This window comes from Diachasmimorpha longicaudata, chromosome 1, assembly GCF_034640455.1.
Source record: "Diachasmimorpha longicaudata isolate KC_UGA_2023 chromosome 1, iyDiaLong2, whole genome shotgun sequence".
NCBI lineage: Eukaryota > Metazoa > Arthropoda > Insecta > Hymenoptera > Braconidae > Diachasmimorpha > Diachasmimorpha longicaudata.
Window position 1 is genome coordinate 12,784,398 of NC_087225.1, and position 22,667 is coordinate 12,807,064.

General features: G+C 38.3%; 2 protein-coding genes across 10 annotated transcripts; both read right to left on the reverse strand.

Annotated features, from left to right (window-relative positions):
• Positions 1-15: 15 nt before the first annotated feature.
• Positions 16-16,015, reverse strand: LOC135169820 (BTB/POZ domain-containing protein 6-like). Of its 7 annotated transcripts, none has more exons than XM_064135200.1 (5): positions 15,346-16,015; positions 4,262-4,449; positions 3,612-4,032; positions 2,195-2,589; positions 16-925 (listed from the first exon to the last, which is right to left on the reverse strand). In XM_064135200.1, the coding sequence occupies exons 2-5, from the start codon at positions 4,337-4,339 to the stop codon at positions 692-694; spliced, it is 1,128 nt and encodes a 375-aa protein (XP_063991270.1). In that variant the 5' UTR covers positions 4,340-4,449; positions 15,346-16,015; the 3' UTR covers positions 16-691. The 7 variants fall into 7 exon arrangements, with proteins under 7 accessions (XP_063991270.1, XP_063991241.1, XP_063991260.1 ...); XM_064135171.1 differs by lacking the exon at positions 15,346-16,015 and adding an exon at positions 14,768-14,940; XM_064135190.1 differs by lacking the exon at positions 15,346-16,015 and adding an exon at positions 12,864-13,102.
• A 112-nt stretch (positions 16,016-16,127) lies between these two features.
• On the reverse strand, positions 16,128-19,816 carry Rexo5 (RNA exonuclease 5). Of its 3 annotated transcripts, none has more exons than XM_064135047.1 (5): positions 19,598-19,816; positions 19,332-19,480; positions 18,862-19,037; positions 18,105-18,693; positions 16,128-18,018 (listed from the first exon to the last, which is right to left on the reverse strand). In XM_064135047.1, exons 3-5 carry the CDS (start codon positions 18,988-18,990, stop codon positions 16,706-16,708), a joined length of 2,031 nt encoding a protein of 676 aa, XP_063991117.1. In that variant the 5' UTR covers positions 18,991-19,037; positions 19,332-19,480; positions 19,598-19,816; the 3' UTR covers positions 16,128-16,705. The 3 variants fall into 3 exon arrangements, with proteins under 3 accessions (XP_063991117.1, XP_063991107.1, XP_063991098.1); XM_064135037.1 differs by having other exon boundaries at positions 19,276-19,480; XM_064135028.1 differs by lacking the exon at positions 19,332-19,480.
• Between the last annotated feature and the right edge of the window lie 2,851 nt (positions 19,817-22,667).

The window sequence follows — 22,667 nt, forward strand, 5'->3', positions numbered from 1 at the left end:
ACTCCAGGAACCATATATATTCTCAATGATTTATTGTATTAGATCGATCCATCAATTTACATCACCATATCCAATAATAACTCATAATCAAATTCATCTATCGAATGTGAAATTCAATTAAACGATGCAATAAATAATGAAATATTATCTCTATCTATTAAATTTCACATTTCTATTAAAAGTTTAAACATTGTTATACTCTTAACAACCATGAATACAACGAACTGATTGCGTAATATCAACATTTAACATGTAATCCAGCTAATGATAGACCACAAAAATGAATCGATTCTCACTAATGATGATCAAAAAATATAATAATCAATTTTCCTACAAAAAGAATACCAAAAAATACAAGTAGACTATAGGTCACAGCGATTGGCTCTTAACGTCGTAAAGAACTTAAAAATAAAATTACGTGAAAATTCATCTCGACGCAATTATCATCATATAAAAACATTAAAAATATTTCATTATAAAATCGGTGGCATTGAATCAATCAACCAGAATTGCTCTAAGTCTCTCTTGAGATCAACAGTAATAAAATGTCGTATATTTAAAATCAATTAGTTAAATCAAGTCGAGACCATCAGTCTGAAAATAATTGGTAAAGTTGCCCTCACGACTTGGCTCAATTGAAATTAGAAGAACAGTTTGATTAGTCTAACAATCATTCTAGGTGTAATATTCTTCAGTCAAAAACACAAGCGAGAACACGAACAACCAAATCACCAACGCGCGAACAAACGCGTTGGCTCTGACTAGCGCACTCTTTTCTGCGATTTTTTTTGTTGTCCTCGCATTCTTTTTTCCCGGGTTTCATACCCGAGCTCTTTGATTTATTCTTCGCTGGTTTTTTTTTCGACGGAGATTTGCGTCTTCTGGGAGTTGTAGATAAGCGATACGGCATATTTTGATTCTGCACCTGCAATAAAACGAATCCATTACTATTTGATACTTTCAATAATATTTTACAAATATCTGCGCAACGTGCGATGTACATAACATCAAATTTTTGCACACAACCTCTGGATTAATAAAAAACTAACAACAATCAAAAAAATACAGAGATCGGGGGATTTTGCAGAGACATGGCATCATTGACATTAAAATATTCATCGAATCCTTTCTCCGGTGACATATTTTGATGCCATCACAAAAATTTCAGAGTTATAATTTTATAAAATATCTTTCAAACTGATGGCCTGATAAAACTTCAAACCATAAATGTGTCTAGACATCAATGTCTTCAAGGGTTCGATAAAACCTATAAATGTAATTCCTTCCGTCTCCGGGCGTCCAAACCAACTACCTGCGCCCCAGCTTGAGCATCACATTACGGTTTTCCCCATTTGTCACATTAAACAATTAATTATTTGTTTTAAGGGCGACACAAAGTGTCTCACTGAGGGGAGTGGAAAGGGATCTGTCTGAGCAGGCGCCATGAGATAAAGCACATACGGGGGACTCCCGTTCTAGGGATACAACTGGGGTTGTAAAAGGTGCGCTCCGGCGCGTCCAACTCCAGAGGAGGAAAATGTCCCCACCTCCGGCATGGATCCAGTTTTATGCAAATTTACTGTCATAGTATTTTACGTTTGCAATGCTCTAGAGCGGCGGAGCAATCTTCTGTCTGGGGAGACATCGATACACCCTGTGGTCATGTCGGCAAACAAGTGATTAAGAGGAAACGCCACTTAAAGAGAGTGTCTAGGTAGGGCTTATATCAAATTGATCAGACTTTACCCCTTACTCATGGGTTCCACTTATTACCTGACCCTTCAGACGGATAATGTGGGTCAAATCCGATGTCTTTTGAGGAACGCATATCAGTAGAACTAATATGTAATGGAACCTACGGATCATTTCTATTATCTTTAGTTCTGAATATGTTCAATTTAGAAAGGAGCTGTCTATTGACCCGAGTTTTTAATGGCGGTAATTACTAAACTACATCAGATGTTCAGTGTTAACAATAGAAGAATGTGAATGCAATACGGGGAACATGATAGTCGATTACTTCACTCTCAAGAAATAATAACATAATAAAAAAAATATTTATATGCGGAGAACTAGACTAATTCTTCCTTCGGAGATAGAAACTGATGATACAAGCGACCGATAAATTAGATAATTCGATTGGCTGTTTAGGAATATTCTAAACAATTGATTGAAACATGTTGGTAATCTTTACCGTTTCAGTTTCTCGTTGTTGCTGATGTCCCAGAATCCTCGCTACGATGGTCGCCGACTCTGTACTACTGAGGAGTCCACTAGCCATAGGTCCTTCAATGAACTCCTTGTCATCCATGAGAAGGTACCGGACGCTGTACCAGACATCATCACTCAGGGCGTGCCTCTTATTGGAGACGTTGGGCTCTACTCCACGTCTTCGACAATCTGAGGCGGCCCATCTATCTAAAGCACCGAATAAAACGCTCTCTTTGGCGAGCTTGAGATCATCACGTTGGGCGAGCTTGGCAACTTCTTGTATGCTCAACTCCTCGAAGGCCTCTTGACGCAGCACATCGTCTGGAGCCCCGTCGATGACAGACAAACAGGTCAACAATAATTTGGTGCAGACTACGGCTGGAAATTAAATACTTGGTTAAATCTCCGAGACAAAAGGTTTAGGTTCTCGGTTTCGATTCCCTGCTGGGAGGATGATATTGTCTCCAGAACTGCTAATCGTAATCGTAATCGATTAGCAGGTCTGGAGACAGTATCATCCTCCCATGTCATAAGAGACGGCTATCTCTGGATAATTTTTATTTTTGGGAAAATTTGTCATTGTCCTTCGAAAGAATGATATAATAGACCATCAACACATGGTAAAAATTGGGGGGCTGGAGACGAGCAATGGGGCAACGGTCCTACCGAAATAATCATGGAAAGGTCCTTTATTGCACGTCTTTCGGTTTGAAGAATTTTCGTAGACTCGGCATGGCGCCAAGTCAAAGTCAGGTAATTTATGGGAAGTAGACTAAAAAATGGCGTTTGCCAGGCACGTCTACTATGGCAATATTTGTATACATTTGCTTGTGGCAAGGGAATTTCATTCACAGAAACAATTTCTCTCTCTCTCTCTGAGTGTAGAGGGAACAGAATTTGTGTCTCGTGAAGGACTTCTGGGACAAACCCAAAAATTGTATAATTCTCAGGGTAAAAACACACTTTAGAACAACGAGCGCAAAGGAACCTTATAGACGATCGAACCGTATGTTTATGAAAAATTATTTTTTCACACACGGTTTGAAATAGTTAAATAAAAATCACCCGAGAGTTTCATAATTTTCAAGTGAGAACAAAAGTCCGATAAAAATTACCGGAGAAACCGTAAAAAAATACTGAGCGCTCCCCAGTGTTAATTGAATCTTACGTAACTTTTATCGGAGCTTTAGCTTCGCTTGCAAATTACGGAAGCTCCACGTAATTGTTATTTAAATTTCTTTCCGTACCGCGTGATAAAAAATATCTGCTCAAACCAAGTGACCAGATCTTCATTGATGAAACGCAGAATTTCTCCTTGAAATTTTACCCACCGTATCATCTCCATTTAACCGAAAGCTCTTCCAGATTTCGTCACCCTCTCCATCATTTTTTATGCTCACCAATTTCATTAGCATCGTCCCCCGGCAGTGGCAGCGTCGAGGGCACCCTCTCCTCCGTATCCACATCCCCAAGTGCATAAAGATAGAGGCCATGATAAACCGCAAGAACCGAGGAGGAATCGAGGTTCTTAATGAGGTAATCTACAGCCATTTTTGCTAATTCCGGGCACAAGTAGTAGTGGGCAATATCCAGGGTGGCCCTTGCCGTCATTACACCGCTGAAATTCACCGGTTCACCGCGAATGTGACTGAACAGATTATCAAACGCTCGTTTGTCGACATGAGGCAGTGCCACTGTGGGAGGAGGATCACTTGGTGGTGGTGCAAATGGTCCCACCAACAGGGCCCGAAACCACTCGGACTTCTCCGCGAGACTTTGACGGTCTACGCTGTATTTCCAGGTATCACCGGGTAAGCCAACCTGGTTAAACATTTTTTATATAAATAATTAGACTCTTCTAGTCCTAAAATATTTTCATGACAGATTGAAAGTTATTTGAAAATGATATATATTTTACGAATAATACAAAAATGTTAGTTATGTTTGTGAATAATTAATTAGTAATAGGGAATACTTTATTTTGTTGGGCTGATTTCGTCTAGTAATTTTTCAAATTAAAATAGAAATTCTCAGCTGCGAATAGTTTTACCTCCAAAATAATTCTATTATGCGGATTATCATTCTCGCCGTCTGCCGTCGTTGTCTGTATCAATGGCACCCTAGACATCCCTGTAAATCCGTCAACACCAGATAATGGGATAATCCTCCTAGGATACAATCTATTCCTCGGGATTCCCAGGGTTCCCTCGGTCTCCAAACGACATCCCACGTTCTTCCCTGGACGGAAGACATTACATAATCGTAAGGATTCGATATTCATACAGAGAACAGTACTTACAATGTCTAGACCCTGATTCTACAAGACTGAGGTAAATCCAAAGTCTGAGACATTAATGGAATATTTGAAGAATGATAATTTAAATGGAATCTAATTCAAATGGCGCCAAAACCACGTCATTTAGGGGGAGATTATTTTGCTCAAAACATTTTATAATATTCGATGTAAAATTATCCGACAGTTTTTTTTCTTAATTAAGTGCATTTCTGGAGAATTAATTCCTTCTTGACTTCTCAAATCACTCAACCGACAGGATTATTGCACATTAAAACTGTCCGAAACTGGCTTCCAAAATCGCTCCTTCCAAAATTAATTTAAAAATTACTCCGGTCCACGAAAAAAATTACAATTTTATCATACACAAAACGACCTGGAAAATAATAATCAGAGAAAAAATGTTAAAGAACCTTTTTTGTTGCTGACACAATTTCCCATCGAAAATATTTTTTCCAATTTCGCCCTCAAATCACTAAATCCGAAGATAATCCCACAACTACTAAGCCTTCAATCCTATTTCACCAATTGCCGTCACCGTAACTCTTTCATTCATGACAAACACGGACGTTTAAAAAAATGAGTGCGAATGAATCATAGATATCGCTGGCTCCCGGGTTTCCCTATCATCACGTTTCAGTCTGATATTTTTACGCATTAATAATAAAACTTATATCAGAATTTTATATCGATCGATTACATTGCGCGTTGCACGCCGATACACACGAGACCGGCGTTTGGGCTGGTGATGAGCCGTCTTTCCTATCTAAATCATACAAGGGTTTGGCAATGTTTACCAGATAACCGTGGATCGATAAAAATAAAAAATCTTTCCCTTTTCAAAAAAAAAACCCGCGACGCGTCATGACAGTTCGTAAAAAAACCTATTAATAGATTTCAACCGGAACTGGCGATTGGCCGAGTAAATGGGTTTACCTGACCGACGCATTGCAATTATCGTTGCGTTATCGATACATCGAGGGCTCGAATTATCCACCCGTGACACTTTCCGCACCATTAGTAGAATCAAAATTCACTGCAATAATATAACATCTTTCTTCACGAAATTTTTGCTCTCTCTCTCTTCTCCCGATTGAGTTATTCTTAATTATTGAATTGGTGGCGTGAAAAGCTCAGTTTAATTGTCGCACCCCTCGTACTCAACAACTACCCACGAACTAACTGAGAAATCCCATCGATCTTGTTACAAACCTCGCACTCCCCCTTTTTTTCCTTTAAACCCAAATGAGTCAGTCCTCAGTACTGACATCGACGATGACTGGAGTTGCGTGTAGACTCGATTGTAGGAGTTATTATCCGCCTGTTTATAAACATACTTGAAGGACCGCAGTGCCACTGTGAATGAATAAATGTGGAATGCGTTCTGAGGATTTCTACCCGCTCTTATTAGTTTTTGAGATGGGTGGAGAAATTGAGGGGGGCAGCGAGTGGGAGAAAAATTATTAGGTTTGAGACACAGGTTGAAGTCGTTGTGGAACCAATTTTTTGGGAGGTTTTGAGAAACAGAGAGCCTGTGCAGCATCAAGGGGATGAAACAGCTCATTGTGCTCTGACACTTTGACGACATTTTTATTGGTTTCTGACGAATTTCTAAACATCTTGAGTATTTGAGTATTGTTTTTTTTTGGGGTTTAGGACTTTTAAAATGGGGGATACAATGTACAACATGTGGGCATTTGGAGTAAATGGAGAAATGTTTCTGGGTGAGAAGTACGTGGGCAAAAAAAGGTCTTCGGTGGATGATGAACAGATTTCTTTTGTTCCCTGAGGGACAGGATTTTTCCTCAGGTCAAGATTATTCTTTGTTTATTAAAATTTTACTTCTTGAATTTGTTGACTGACGATAATTATTATTTTTTTGTTACCGCAATAAAAAATATTCTGAGGTTTGTGCTTTCCACAGGAGATTAAAGTATGAATTCAAGGGTTTTAAAGACTAAATTTGTAAAGCTTAGAGAAAATTATTATTAATGAGAAAAATACAATGTTCAACGAGAACAAATGTTAGGGAAGAATCTGACAAAATAGTCAAGAAGCCTTGAATATCGTGAACTGAATATTTTCGACTGAAATTACCTTACGCGTTCGATGGAATAATACAACCATCTCGTCAATGTTCCTTTGGCACTGGTGGACGCTATGAACATAAAAGATCCCGAGTCTTGGATCTTTCTTAAATATGAACAGGTGCAGACACGGCATATGCCTTTGTCTTCTTCCTTCCCTGGCTACGGAAAATTGTCGGCGATGCAGTAATCATGTGTGAATACTCGCGTTAAAAAGCGTGATAAGTACAATGGTCAATATAGTCTCGTGCGCGCTATTTATGATGTTAAGAGCAAAAAAAAATCCATTTCAAATGAGTTTGTGTTAATTCCCGAAGCATCAATGGAGCTTGATTCTGTCGGACACATGATCTTTTTTTATTTCTGATCTTTCCGCCGTTGAGATAAAATATTCATGTGGGTATACAACCATTCCACTATTTCTTGCTCACCTAAAAACAACTTCATTCTTTTTCTCGAGTAATTGATTCGAAAATGAGTCATCAGTTAAAATACTAGAAAAAAAACGCCAAAAAAATGTTACTAAGGCAATGCAAAAAAAGCTATTGACAATTTTTTTAAGCAACTGACAGAACTCTTTCAATAATTTTAGAGATAATTCTGCTGAGATCAGAAATTTTCGCAAGCAAATAACATTATTAATGATTGTTGTATCGTAAAATTTTTGCAAATATTTTTCTCGAAATACTTTGGCTGTAAATAACCGCCTGATAATAAAGAATAGGTAATTATTTTAAAAGTGAACGACGGGAGAGAAAAATGTTAAACAACGACTGATGGCAAGGATATACACAACTCAAACATACACATTACTTCACCCGACAGACATTTAAATGTCCGACGAGAACAATTGCTACTAACTTACTAATTGCGCCAATGCATTGTTAATTGAAGTAGTAAAACTGAGCAAATCCATTCCCCTCATCCCGCTAAAAACTGAATTACCTCGGTGATAAGTGGCTCGGGCAAATATAGAGTCAGCCCACTTTTTCATCAAAAAGTTTTGCAAAAATGATAAATTAATCCCCTGCAAATAAAAATCTCCTGGACTCATGCGCCAGTCTCCACTGTGAGCTCCGCAAATTAACCTAATCACCCAAATTAAATTTCCTCTAATTACTCTACGCAATGCACCTAATCCGTAATTAACTTAACTCAACTTCAAAAGTACTCTAATCTCCCACGCGCTCGGATTACAAAAATAACCCCCATCCGCTGCATTAATTCCGACCAATGCATTTGTTAATTGAATTGAGTCCGCATTTCTGCAATAAATTACCTCTGAACGAGAACTCTCATTCCAATAAACCCAATCGAAAAAGAATTCGGATAACCGTATTTAATCTGTTTGAGAAGAGATCAGTGTCCTTGACATGAATCGATAAACGTCGAAGCAATAGATGTTGCCGGGTCTGGAGTCATCTCCAGGCCGATGAGTCTTCAGATGCCTTCAACAGCTCATTTCCCCCTTTGAGTTTCCACATTTGTAAACAACCGAATGGATTTTAATAAATCAGCCGACCAACTCCGCCGCATTTCACGATTCTATATTCATACCAACCGAACGTGTTGGCCGACGTAAACCCAGCACACGTGTTAATAATTTTTTTTTCAATTTTAAACTATAGGAAGGCAATGACTGAGCGCTATCGAGGGGAAAGGAAATTGAAGAAAGGTGGAACGGGGGGAAAAAAAATATTTGAAAGATCGATCAACCTTGGAGGAGAATTGGAGGTAAATTGAGGCAAATGTGATCGACTGAGGTCCTTGGACAATAGATGAATTGTCTACCAGTCCCAGGGATGATACCAAGGCTACTGAGGCCACGACTAAGGACGAACAATGCGACATATGTGTGAATAAATTGTGCACGCTATGAGCTGTCCGACAATTGGACAAATGTGTTAAACATATTGTTTTCGATTTAGTCAAAGAAAATCAGGCATCGGGGAGATTCAGGACTAATTGTTAGTCAAGGCTGTTAAATGCTTTATAAAGACTGTGTGATTTCATTCTAAACACACACATCTGAACTCGTTAAATCAGCATTAGTGGAGTAATTAGGTAGTAGGGATATCACTGAATCGAAGAGCCTTCGATAATTTTCCCCTCAGTGTGTGTAAAGTGACATATTACGTACGATCTGCGCGCGAAAAACTTCAAATACATTAAACAGACTCTTCAAAACCCTTTTATTTTTTCATCAATAATTTTCATTGGGGAAAATGCAAACCGCGAAAATTCTATTTCAAAATTTAAATCTACATTTCAAGCTAACACTGAGATTTGGAAACTGCTATTTGGGTTCAGAGTCATCTGCACTTTATTGGAGAACGGGAAACCGGTCGCGCGTGGTACGCACGCGCCTTCTTTCTCCTCACGTAGTGACACTTCCGCTCACTCTAACAGTCACGCTTATTCACGATTTTCGAAATATATCGAGATCATTTTTGTTCTTTTTGTTACAATAAAACACAGCAATAAGCATTAATAGAAAATAAAATTCATTTTAGTTCTCTGCAACACAACATTGAATTGCATTTACAGAAAAGGAATGAGGGGGGGGGAGTGGTATGGTTCTTCGAAAATTTCTAGTCATATCCCCAATAAATCCCAATAATTTTGCTAATTTTTTAAAACGTATTTCATGATAAAAAAGTACCATAAAAAAACTTACAAATTTTCTCGAGAACTCGCTCCCAATAACCAATCATGATTGATCATTCCTGTTCAATACTTTCAAGTAAACCGAAATAAATGTTTAGAGTGAGACGTTATTATACAACTCTCAGTGATGATGGAATATCCCAGACAGACATCTCTCACTGACTCGTGATGCACAATGAAACAACGGAAATGCTTCCTTGAAGTTTATGTATCACCGGTAAGGAAAATATGCAATTGACCGAGGCTGTGTCATTCCTGAGGTTCTTTGACTCGATACATGTCACATGAATCTCCTCAACAAATTATACCCGATAGTTCCAGACACAGAGAAATTTTTTATAAAAATTGTAGTCCCAGAGCTGGATACATCGCAATCTCTGAGTTATGAAAAAACCTAATGCTGTTGGGGTTAAATTTCCACTTTGCACTTCTCTTCTCTTTCTACCGCCAGAGTATTTCTCAGAAATTTTTCTCCGGACATCGGTAGTAATTATCCAACACAATAGAAGGGGAACAGAAGAGAGCGATAACAGTGGAGCGTTTCGAATCCTCGTATGAGGTTTTGAAACGGGAAACAAGTAAACATATCATGGTAAGTTCATATTGTCCGGTTTTGCTACGTTTATAAATGGTAATTAACTGGTCGGAGGGGGTTACTTGTGTGTGCAAAGATGTCGGACGAGGACGTGCATAATGGTTTTCCATTTTTTTTTTTCACCTCCTTTTTTTCCCTGAAACATGTCGCATTGCGTTATGCAGGTAATACCGATAACTGACAACTGACATAATCGCGGTAATTTTATCGATCATGATGATGAGGATAGCGGCGTTGTGCCAACGAACTCAGGAAATTCTTGATCGCGAATTAATTGAGACGATTAGTCATACGAGTTTGTCGGTAGAGGTATGAAATATTCATTGGGTGGTGGAGAAGGGGGACTGTTGAAGGGAGCGGGGGGATAACAAGAGTATATTTTATGAAATTTTCCAGGTGATATTGATTGATTCCTGATGTGTCAGTGAATGATTTAGATCGCAGCAATTTATCGCTTTTATGGAATTCTTTTACACTGAAGAATTGAATGTAAAAATATTCGCAAATAAATAATATGCAGGATTTATGGGGTAAATATTATTTCCGAAATGTCATCGTTGCGGAAAAAATTTTGTTGGAACTAATTATTGTGCCATTGGAGCCATTCTCGATGTAATTAATCATCAATTCCATGAAAATTAGATTATTAATATTTAGTTTGAAATAAAATTGTCAATTCATTGACAAAACTCGTCTCTATAATTTTTTTTATATGTAGAATTTACTCAATAGCGCGGTGGAAAATCAGGGAAATATTGAGTCCGCAGAAGAAAGTCTCAGACACTGAATTTTTATTGTGTAAAAAAATTCTTCCGAACGATTTCACCGATCAATTACTCATCACTGGGGGAGTACCTCTTTCGCAAAAATTCATAACAATCAGAAAATTGAGATTATGTTGTTAAAAGACATTTGATCTCCCGTTTGTTTTCGCCAGTATTCGCACGTGTGAGTATGAATCAGAGAATTTTCCCTCCCACGTTCCAGAGGAGACGTCCTCCCTCCACACGTACCTGGAGGGCCAGTGGAGGGGAGGCAAGGGTAGATCAATACTTCTGGCTCCCTCAGATGAGAGGGAAAAGAAGCCAAAGAATTTCATTCCGTCGTGGCACAGTACACACACTAGGCGAAAATTATTGGCATGATACTAAGGGCAAAAATCCCGGGACATATCGAGCGAACTGTTGACCTCGGGAGGGTTGAGGGCCTACGGCAACGACCGCTCGGGCTATAATGACCCTCACCACCCATCGATCCAATACCCCAAGCTTTCTGAACGACTCAAGCCTTCCGTGTTCCGGCAAACCTAATCTTATTATTGTTAATCCAATTTTTAACAACAGCATCTCTCAACAGTGGTTTCAAAGTTGAAAAAAATTTGGTATCGAATTGAGCTTTGAATATTTTCAGGGAGAAATGTTGATAAATCTTTTTATAGAAAATTTTATGAGCCATTAAAAAGACTTTCAGATGTCTATCTCTGTACTTTTCAATTTTGGAGGTGATGAGAAATATCGAATGTCGGAGATATTTTCGTTGTAAAAATTTGATTACCACTCGTTTATTAATTTTATTAATTTTATTAATGGGATTGACATTGGAAAATGTCAAGGGGCCAAGTCTCACGACCTTGCGTGACCCTGGTCACATCCAAATACGGGGGTGCGTCATATTATTTTCTTTGAGACATTTGGAAACGTTTTTTTCCTAAAGTTGTCGTAATTTCCGGGAAAACTCGATTAACGAAATCAATTGTTTGTTATTTTTCTCGTGAGCCAATCCTTTCTCTAATTAAAGAAGAGAAATGCGCGAAGGATCATGTGCGTCATTTCAATGCAAACTTATTCGCAAGAATGACTTATGGAGTTTATTGTAATGGAGAAGAGTATGCTATTTATTTGGGGAAATATTTCCAACGCTTCAGGCTTTTTTTTGCAAAATTGATGGTACATTCATTTCAAAGCGAAACCTCACCCGGAAATCAAAGCAATCATCGTTTATTGAATTTCCAAAAAAAAAGCAATTCAGAAATTATTTCTTGGCCTCTCGGCTACTGAACTATTTCATTTGGCAAGAGGAAAATGATGAAAATTCCACTGATTCTCCGTGTCTGAGTCACTCGATATCTTAGGAGTCTGACTACGCCTGAAATTATCTACTGCCAACTAATGTACCGCGAAATCATAACATGGAGCAAAAAATGAGAACGGGGAAATTGGGAAATGAACACAGTGGATGATCCCCTTGCACCTCGATGCATATTTTTTCTTCATTGTTGTAGGGAAGATAAGACCGCGATAAAGAATGAAAATACAGCCGATGAAATACGGTTTGTTAACAGAACATACGCGGGGACTTGTCCCGATAATAATTAAACGCAGGCATGAGTGCAGATAATTATCAACTACAATAAACATACTGCTACCAGGACGAGGTATTCGAGCTTAAGAAAATAAGTAATCATTGTTTGTTTAGGTGATTCAATATTTATGAAGATATAACTACCGGGCTGTTTCATCTGGACCGAGATCCACAATTTTTCATGCAAATTTGCAGATCTCGGTGCATGAAAGCATCTGAACTCATCCGCAGTTTATGTCTATTATTTATGATCGTTACTTATCGATGCAATTGAACCTAATTATTTTCTCTTTACTGTGTCGACATAAATAACATTTTCTTTTTGTTTTTTTCAACAATAAAGATTATTTCAGTAATATTATTATTTATTAATTTCAATCATTAGCAAAAATAGGATAAATTACGTGTTTTTAAATGTCTATCAAATGTATTTAATTCTTTCATTTTATTTGAAATTTATAAAAAAAAAAAACTCTCAAGGAAGAAGTGCTAACATAAATTTAAAATATTACCAAGTCTATCATAAGACTAGAGATAAAGACTCCTAATCGAAAATATTTTCAATATTTCTGAAGAAACTAAAAATTATTCCATCTCAATCTCTTAAATGAAACTGATTTCATTTTTAACTGAAAAAAATGATTGGTACCTCAAAATCAAATTCCTTCCATCCCTCGTAAATAAATCCTCACATGTGGGCATTCACTCCACTATTTTGCGATGTCACTGTTTATTCACGAATAACAAAAATGGAATTATCCGCGGAATTGTTTGACGCATCAAAGGAAGCGAACTAATGATAATCCACGTGAAATATTCAATTGGAAACCCCGGGTGGTGGTACGACAGTAGCGATGACCGTGGCTGCAGTGAGGAATATAATTCGCACGATGGAACGAAAACCAGGCGCAAATATACTTCGGGTAGGCCTATTTCCATTGGCTATACATAGAGAGCCCCGGGTATCATTGCGGCGTCGCGGCGCGCAGACGCCTGGATCCTCCGCTTCACCAGCCCTTTCCGCTATCATCCACGGTGATAGTCGGCATTTTTTTAAACAAAAAGAGACCAAGTGTGACGGAGCGAATTTAATCGATTCTTACGGCGTCGACCATTGTTTATGTGAAGACATAATAGGAGAGGAATTTGCATTTAACTTTGGTGTTACCGTCGTCCATTCGATGAACCCAAAGTCTCCAACAGAACACTATCATTTTTTCTCTATGCGATAATCTCAAGGAGATGCCATTCTATAAATAATTCAAGCTTCGAGAACATTTGATTTATAGAGACATTTAAATGAAATTCGCACGTCTGTTATCAGAACGTCGATAAGACATAAAGAATGCGAATAACTAGAATTCGGAAATATTAACAAATTAATTAATTTCATACAGCAAATGTCATTGTAAAACATTCGCAAATTCCCTACAATTTTGTGATGTTCATTGAACACTGACCGCTAGTCAAAATAGACCCGAAACATTTTGTCTCCTCGTCACGAAACTAAGGAAAGTATCGCCACTGTTGAAGGGTCAAGTACAACCCCCTCCCTCGGTCACGCACACGATGAAATTTAAGTGTTGACAGACATTATTCAAGGCCACTATTACTCATTAACAATGGAAGGTGACCAATAATAAACGTAGTTTGATGTAATGGGGGAAACCCTTATTTCAAGGTTACAACACGAACAAAACAATAGAACAAATTGTGAACTTCACCTGAGGATCAGTAGAGAGAGTGGGGGAAGATTTATTGGTAGTACATGAAAGTGAGGGTGAATGCAGAAGATCCGGGTGTTGCCATAGAGACACCAGGCGGTTTTGACCTACTCAAACGACCGAAATTTTCCTCCTCGATCTCTTGGCCCCGACCCAAGAAATTACTCGACTCGGTAGTGCTCGTGATAGGCAATGATGGGACGTTATGTATGCAAAGTCTTTGGAAGTCATTAAGGGGCTCAAGAGGTTTGAAGGAATGTATCGGGTGTCAATGAAGAAGTTAATTATTGATTTATTTAATTATTTCTTTGAAGAGCTCATTTGATTTTCCTTCGATCCCCCAAAACGGTCGAAAATATTTTTGATTGCATTTTTGTAGTGAATTGTATTGATACGCAAATGATCGAGAATTTACTATATTTTCCTACTGTCAATTCAATAAACTGGCTCACAGTCAATTTACAGAAAGAAAACTGTTGATAGCCATCGGTGACAAGCGATTATATCTCCATTGAAATAGTGAAAGGTGATGGGTTGTGGTGACACTGAGGGATTTTAATTTTAAACTCCATGACACTCTTTCGTGGAAATGTTGACAACGTTCTTCCGATATTTTCGTCTCCAATGACCTAGTTTTCAGATGATCAATTGATATGAGCAGGTCGCTTAGTCAATGTAAATAAAAAGATATTAAAAACAAACACCAAATCACAATTAAAACTATTGTCAGATGAGTCATCTTGCAGTGGAAAAAGAATAACAATGAAAGAAAAAAAAACAATTCCTTGAAAAAAATGTAGGTCAAAGTATTGAACTTGTCAGGCCTCACCTAACATCGAGGGGTGGAGAAAGTAGGTCATCAGGGGTGGAAACCCAGTTCCCCCTAGCACGCCTCCTTCGGGACCTAGGCAACGACTCCCCTCTCTGATCGATTGTACCCGGTTAAAGGCCGTTGCCAATATTACTCAACAAAAACAATCTCAATCGTCTCTACTCCTCAATTATCTCCGTAAGTGAGAGTACCCGCACGTAGAGCGACTCAATTAAACATGAATGAATAGTTCGAAGGGCTTGAAACGTTGCGGGATGTCTTTACCCCTTAATTGAGACTGATGCCGGTTATTAATCGCAGCGTTGCAGTCGATTAAATGCCCCATGTTTAACAGAAAGGAGAGCTAACAAAATTGAAAATATTCACCGAGTTCTCTTATTCGTAACACAAATCGATCGTCTCGTTCAATCGCTTTAATACTTTTACTTGTGATATAATCAACAATTTTAAAGCGTTTAAATTTTGAATCTTGGACAATCGACAATTAATTAACAAGCAATGTCTTGAATCTTTAGCAATGAGAAAGATGTAAACCTCTTCGGAACAAGAATTAATAAATTTTATCAAATACTCACAGTCGTCTCATTCATAAACACTGGAGTGGATAGCACTTTTATAATCTTGTCTCTTAAATTTTCACTAAAATAATCCGTGAAAAAGTAGACGCTCTATAACTGACACATCAGCCTCTTCTCGTCAAGAATCTCAATTTTGTCATTGGTATGAAAAATCAAGATGAGACTTCATTGATCTGCACGGGAAAGATTCCTGCAGATACATCATCTGCATCATCTGTTGAGTGTATTACACATGCGTGCGAAAAAGGTCTAGAGTCATTATTATTAATTATAACAGACTGTCGAGCGAAAGTAAACTTAACCAGAATATTTTTATTCATATTAATTTTTGCCTTAATTATCTTTCACGTTTCGATCTTTAAAATGAAATTGTTTGTACTATTTCAAAGGTTCATTAACTGGAACACCGGTATAGGCAACACAACAGACACTTGAACTGTCATTGAGCGACTGTTCCCAGCTCCTCGTGTACTGCAAATTGTCCTCCAGTTATCCTTCGAGGTCGAGATCTATTGGTTGCCTCCTTGTTTAAAAAAACTCACGGTACGAATTTAAACAAAAAATCATTCAATACATTGAGATTGAGGAGTAAAAAAATTGTACGTGGGAAATATTGCGTTAGTTACGCCTTTCGCTCGCGCTGCAACATGTGTATACGAATTTTTATCTCCAAGAATCGTTCGACAGCTTGAAGGATAAGTGACTTAGTGACTTCGACGTAGGGAAAAATATTAAAAATTAATTGTGAATCAAATTTTAGCATTAAAAAATGAAAAATCTAGTGGTAAAGATCTTTTATTGGATCGATAAGTGAGTGAACATTTTTCTGTAGTTCCATCGATTTTCTCGCGAAATACATCGAAACATATTGACTCCTCATTGAAGGGCTGATGCACCACCCGCTTCACGCCCATCTCCAATGATCCTTTATCCACGATGGTTAGCGGAAAAGTTATACAATAACAAAAACCTTATTTTTTACATGTGACATACTTGTTTTGTAATCAAAGCTACTGAACTGAGCAAAACTTATTCTGAATCTCTAACTCATGTTTTCCAGGTTTTCCTTTAATTTACCCCCTCATCACCATGATCAATCCCATCAGCCATAAACACCTCCTCCAGCAATGAATATCAACCCAACATAAACAAATAGATTTTCATCCACCTCACCAGACACCATCAAAATGAATTAAACGTTCTATAAAATGTTTATTGACAACTCACGATACGCTCTGTATTTATACATTCCCACCTAAACAAAAGGCATGAATATTCAGTCTCGGAATAATATGAATCACTCAAATCGTTTATTCCCGAATAAATCCACACATTTATTATTCTCCTCTACAAACTCTCAACTTTTATCAAGCGTTGCACGAAGAGACCTCTGTTCTCTCTTCAAATTAAGAAAACAAGCCCCATTGGAAGCATTGCTCTCCCCACTGAACACAACACAAGCTAGACCATTGATGGCCATGTGATGCCATAGCTTCATCATCCACTTATTGACAGCGCGACAAGTTCTCTCCAAGTTCTCCACCTGAAGATGATCGTTGGGAATTTTAACGTGACAGAATGTAAGGGCATGTTCCATAGCGATGTGCGCTGCTCTATTCACCGTCTGTTTATTCGTCTCAGCGAGAACCAACCTCACGTGATCATTCTTATCATAATTAGCATCATCCATTACCTGGAGACTCGAGGACTTTAAATATTTTGAATACTCGTTCATAACATCAGCTGTTCCAACAATGGCAGCAGTTCTCTTATCCTTCGTCACATGTTTGAATATCGAAACACCAAACTTTTGTGTTTCGTCCTTCTGCTTCTGCTTTCTCAGGGTCTCCTCCAGCTGTCTCTGGCCGATCAACACAGCATCACCAAAGTCCACAGTATTAGCCAGCTTCAACTGCACCAACTTCATCGATGCCTGGGAGTCTTCTGTCGAGCAATGCCCATGATTGCCCTCCTGAATCCTTTCGCTCAAGAACTCTCGGGCCAGCACCTGGAGTTTTGTCTTCCTGTAGCGTTCACCAGTCGTGTTAAAAATAACAGAGGTGTCGATAATGTAAGGATGCATCATTCTCAAGGTGTGGAGATCTGCGTTGAGACTCTGACCCACGAGAATAGCGTCCGGAGGAAGAAGCTCTTGCAGATGATTTTGTACGTCTGTCAGAGTTGTTGTGACGTTCTTCAAGATCTCCTCGGTAATACCACTGAATCGAGTGAGATAATCTGTGATTTTATTCTCAGGCTTCACCAGGGACTCGTAGACAATGTTCAGCTTCTCGTCTACTATCGAGATCCTCGTGAGCTCGAGGAAACCGGACGTTGTGCGACACATCTCGCAGTCGAGACCGAACATTGGGGATGTGGGGGTGGCCTCTACATACTCGTTCTTGGTGAGGACGTAGTTTTTGTAGCGGACGGCAAGACCTCCTCGGAGGGGCAGGGGATAGTTCTCCTCAACAAGCTGCCAGGGGGAGAGGAGTAGTTGGGTGCGGGGAAATTTGTCGGTGACAGGGAGGTTCCGGGAGCTGGGATGAGTATTCGGAAATGAAGGACGCATGGGGAAGACAACTTTCAGTAGTTTTACTAAGTCTCCAGTGGATTGCATCGCCGCTTCCAACGAGCCGAATTGCTGAATCAGGGCTTTGCTTTGCGTGCCTGAAAATTGGATTTCACTAAGTGTTAAAGCAGTTTTGATCTACTAATTCAGTTAATCTAATTCGAGAGGTGTTGTCCATCGTTACCTGTCAAAGGAACAGCAGCCAATTCCTCAATAACTGATCCACCATAAGCAGCTGGCGTCACCATCTCCAAACGATGCTCCAAATTACTCCCTATATGTGTGAAAATAGATTCGTACGAGTGAAAATGATACATGGAGAGTCCTTCGATCACGAAGACAACGGTATGAGACACTTTGTTGAACTTCTCCAGGTGGCACCAGCGAGCTGGGGAGAAAGGTGAGTGATGACCCAGGAGAGAGTACATGAGGAGATGCTGGATATCTGCCAGGAATATTGGAATCCTCTCATTGGGTCCTATGCTGTCATTTAAACTAGCGTTTTCTCCGACAGCCTTCAATCGAAATCGTGGGATATTTTTAAGGACTTTTTTTCGCTCTCGAAGCTCCTGTTTGAGTTTAGCGTACTCCTGCCCAGAGAGACGTGGTTTTTTATTAGCCCCTGGATCTGGTTCCTCAGCGACTTCTGAAGGCTTCTCTCCTATTGGTGTTGAAGCAAGTGGTCCGCTTGAGGAGTGGTTGCAGGGCCGCTTTCGACTAGGACTCAGGGCTGACATTTCAGAGGATGTTTCGGGACTATCTGAATCTATTTCCTATTTAAAAGAATTACAAGTGTTATATCATTTTTTTTTTCCTTTGAGAATTTTCGTCTGAATTCGTCAGGAGAAATCTTTAATTGAAAATATTCAATTGTTTACATGTCAAATGCAATGTTCCTCGATTGAAGACGAAAAGAAAAAATGATTTCTGGGAATGCTCACCAAGTTTTTTAGACCTAGTGCTCTAGCTTCTCTATCTTTATCATTTAATTTTGTTATCTCCAATAGTGCGGCCATTTTTTTTCGCTTTTTCTCGATACGCTGACGTTTCTTTTCCGTTGGCATCTTCATAGTCGTCTCCTGTATTCAATACTGATTTTCTTGGCAACATTTAGTACCTGGAACCCATCAAACACCACTTGAAATCAGTAGGAATTATCAACCATTCCTTGAACATAAATGCCCTGGAGTGTGACAGCTAGCACTTTTAGGGGAAATATCAGATAAACTTTTTCGCCTTCATTATAAGAATATGTGACACGGATCAACTTTGCTAATTCCCCAGCAAATTTCTCCCACAATTGCTCATTTTGGAGACTTTATTCAAATTAATCAAAAATCAAAACATTTGTTTACTTGAAAAATTCAGGAAAAGGGAGACATGACTTTCGTACTGTCAGAGAAAAAATAACCTCTGGTTGATTATTTTGGCTGAATTTAACTGCCAGGTGCTGGGAATACAAAAGATGAGGATCGTCAGATTATTTCGGAGGTAAAATGGGTTTGAGCAGGAAAAATATTGTGGCTCCTTCGTTGCTTGGTTACCAAAACTCATGGTCAACTTACAAAAAAAGAAAAAAGTAACAGATAAAAATAGATAGAAAAACATTTGACTACAAGTGAACGATTATTCACCCAAAATCAGAGAAAAACTGGAACATTGTGAATATATATTTACCATGATAAATCCAGGTTAATGAAGCAGTCAAATGATGAGCTCAAAAAAGAATTGATTATGGTGTTCGTAGAATATTTAAGATGATTATCACATCAATTTACTGTTACCAACCAGATTTCAATAATTATCCTTAAATTTTGGAAAATAAACAAAGAATTGAATTACAGTTACACAAGCACATGGCACATATTCACAATATAGGTTATAGTACCAGTGGATTGAGAAGATTCCCTTTTTACCAGCACTTCTGCGATTACCGACAGCAATTACAACATATTTGCTGATTTTATCCCCCAAAGATAGCATCACAGTCGCCTTTTTTTAAATTCTCAGATCCTTAGACGCAGTCGAATGTCTTCATTATTTTTTAACAACAAAAACACATCACTACTTTTGTGAAAATTATGAGGATCCATTGATCATCCGAAATTTCGTAGAGATTCATTACAAATTCTAACGATTTTTTCCGAGACGAACTAGATATTTCTATTAAACTTGTCATGAAACTGACGCGTAATTTTTACGGAAAATTATGATACCATCACTTCAATTTTTCACTTCGATTTCGCAATCGGTAAATGAACTGTAAATTCCGTAATTTTTACCCACGACCTGTCTTCTACAGTGAAACAGCGGTCATTATTATAAAAGCTTCATTAATTGAGTCCTCAAACAATTAATTCTTGATGTTTTAAAGACTACTGTTTGTCCCCTCAATGATTGTTTATAATTAACAATGTGAATAAATAGACCATGGAAGAATGCCAGTGGCTCACGGTTTAATAAACTTCCACATTGATACAAGCAGTAGTTATTATTACTTCCATAGTAACCCGACTTTCCAGTGCGGTTCAGAGAGGATGCAAAAGGGGTCATACGACAGTCTTCCACTGCCAACTTATCGAACCCATTAATTTCGAATTATCTTCAAAATGAACTGAAACATGAAAGTGAACTCTTTATCGAGGAGAAATGTGAGTCAATTCGAAAGCAATAGTTTATCAATCTCCACAATTAAACTCTCGATCTCTCCAATTTCATTCAGTTTTAATTGCATTTTTTACGATCGTAAGATTACAAAAATGGAGTAACGTTAAAATCAATTGTAATTACAGATATAATGAATCAGTAGCGTAACCTGAGCGTCTCCATCTATTCAGACGAACTGAGGATTGTCCTGACAATTAAATTTCGCTACAACGTACAGACAAAATTTTTTGTCGTGATTTTTCCGCTCAAAAAATATTTTATAATATTGCTAATGATTCTTTGTGTGTAAAGCTTCGCTTTATGCACTCGACATTCATTTTACGCACGCTGTACACAAAAACGTAGTGTATTTAGAGTCGTAATAAATTTTTTTCTCGCAGAAATCACTCATGTGAATTGTCAACCTATTTTCAATAACGTTTCACAAGGAAATCGCTAAAATTGCATTTCTTCATGCGTGTCCTGGCGTTTTAGCACTCCCCACAAGGAGATCACACCGAGAGACACATTTCCCGTGAAATAAATAATGTGTGGATTTTCATAAATAAGAGAGAGTATAACTGTCCTAACATTGGCGAAGGGACCCGCCTGACTTGGCAGTAAGTCAAAGTGAAAGCGATGGGTCATAGCGTCTTGACGAGGCCCCTCCATACGCGTATGATGAAAAAAAATATGATTGCTGAATGTAAAAGAGCATCTAGACTCTTAAACCCCGACGACACACATAAACCGTCGCCTACAACGTAGAAATTCACAGGACACATCTCCATGTTTTCATTTCAGTGAAATTTTCAGTTGTTGAACTAAAACGAATAACGAGAAATAAAAGAATTTGCCACTGTCTCTGTCTGTCATCTAAACCCACTTCAATTTGCGTGCGTCTAATAGTAGGAAAAACATAAGTGGGATGAGGATTAAAAACACTAGTTCGGTCTAATTATCCTATCTTCATCCACATCAACCAAATGTAATTACTGGGTAATTTAGTAATGCCTCCGAGGAGTCTTTGCACCAGCACGCAATGAGAATCATTTCATCCATCCGCAGATTTCATGAATTTATACTGAATTATCATCGCGATGATAATCAGATTTTTTTTTTCATCAACTTGTGTTGTTTGCTTTGCTGTGAAATCTTCAGATTATTGAAGAAAGCAAAATCACATTTGATTGATTTTTTTCTTCTCACCTTGTGCCTATCCCGTGCTCGTCGACAGTGTATACAACTGTGGAGCGAGTGATTAGATACCTTCTTTATGCGGGGGAAAGCAGCCGCCATTCTGCTGTGCATTTTCCCAGTAATTCGTGCAAACACTTTCGCTCACGACAGACCGAAAATTGTTGCCCAATGACTGCTATCTTTTGCATGTATTTTCGCCGGTATTTTCACCTCCAGAGGAAACTTTGCATATAAAAATAGACATTACATTTTTTATTATAATTATTGGAGATAAAAATTACGTATTTTTTCCGTAATTGTAGAGCGAAATCTGGGTATAGGAAATTTTACGGAAGTGACACGTGAGCATAAAAAAATGTCAAATTATCCCAGTGGGGAGGTGAACTGTTCGCAATTTTTACTGATCATTTCCCTTCACCCGTCGATACGGTATCGTCGAAATAGATAAAGTGATGGGTTCAGTCCTACCGTGAGAACTGAGAGAGATTATTCGAATGGGACAATCGACATTTTTGCGCATATCTGACGACGAAAATCTCTCGATATTTCTCAGCTACAGGGGAAGTATTCCGCGGAAAATAAAATTTCTTAATAGTCGAATCAATTCTTCCTAAATTATCCGCGGGAAATTAACGTCTTAATCAGTTTCCTGGAGCTCAGAACAAACGATAATTCTTTCTGCGTCCTTGAAAACGTCTTAACTGCCCTCGCACACGATAATTACACCGTTACGTCGGGAATAAAACAGAAATTCGCACGGCAACGAAGAGTACAAAACACAAAAAAAAAAATCCACATCCTCTCGATTTTAAAAAATAGTTCAATAGTGAAGTGGTCAAACACCTTGTGTCAATTTCACTTTGACGTCAGATCTTTTATCTAATGTCTTCCGAAAACAACA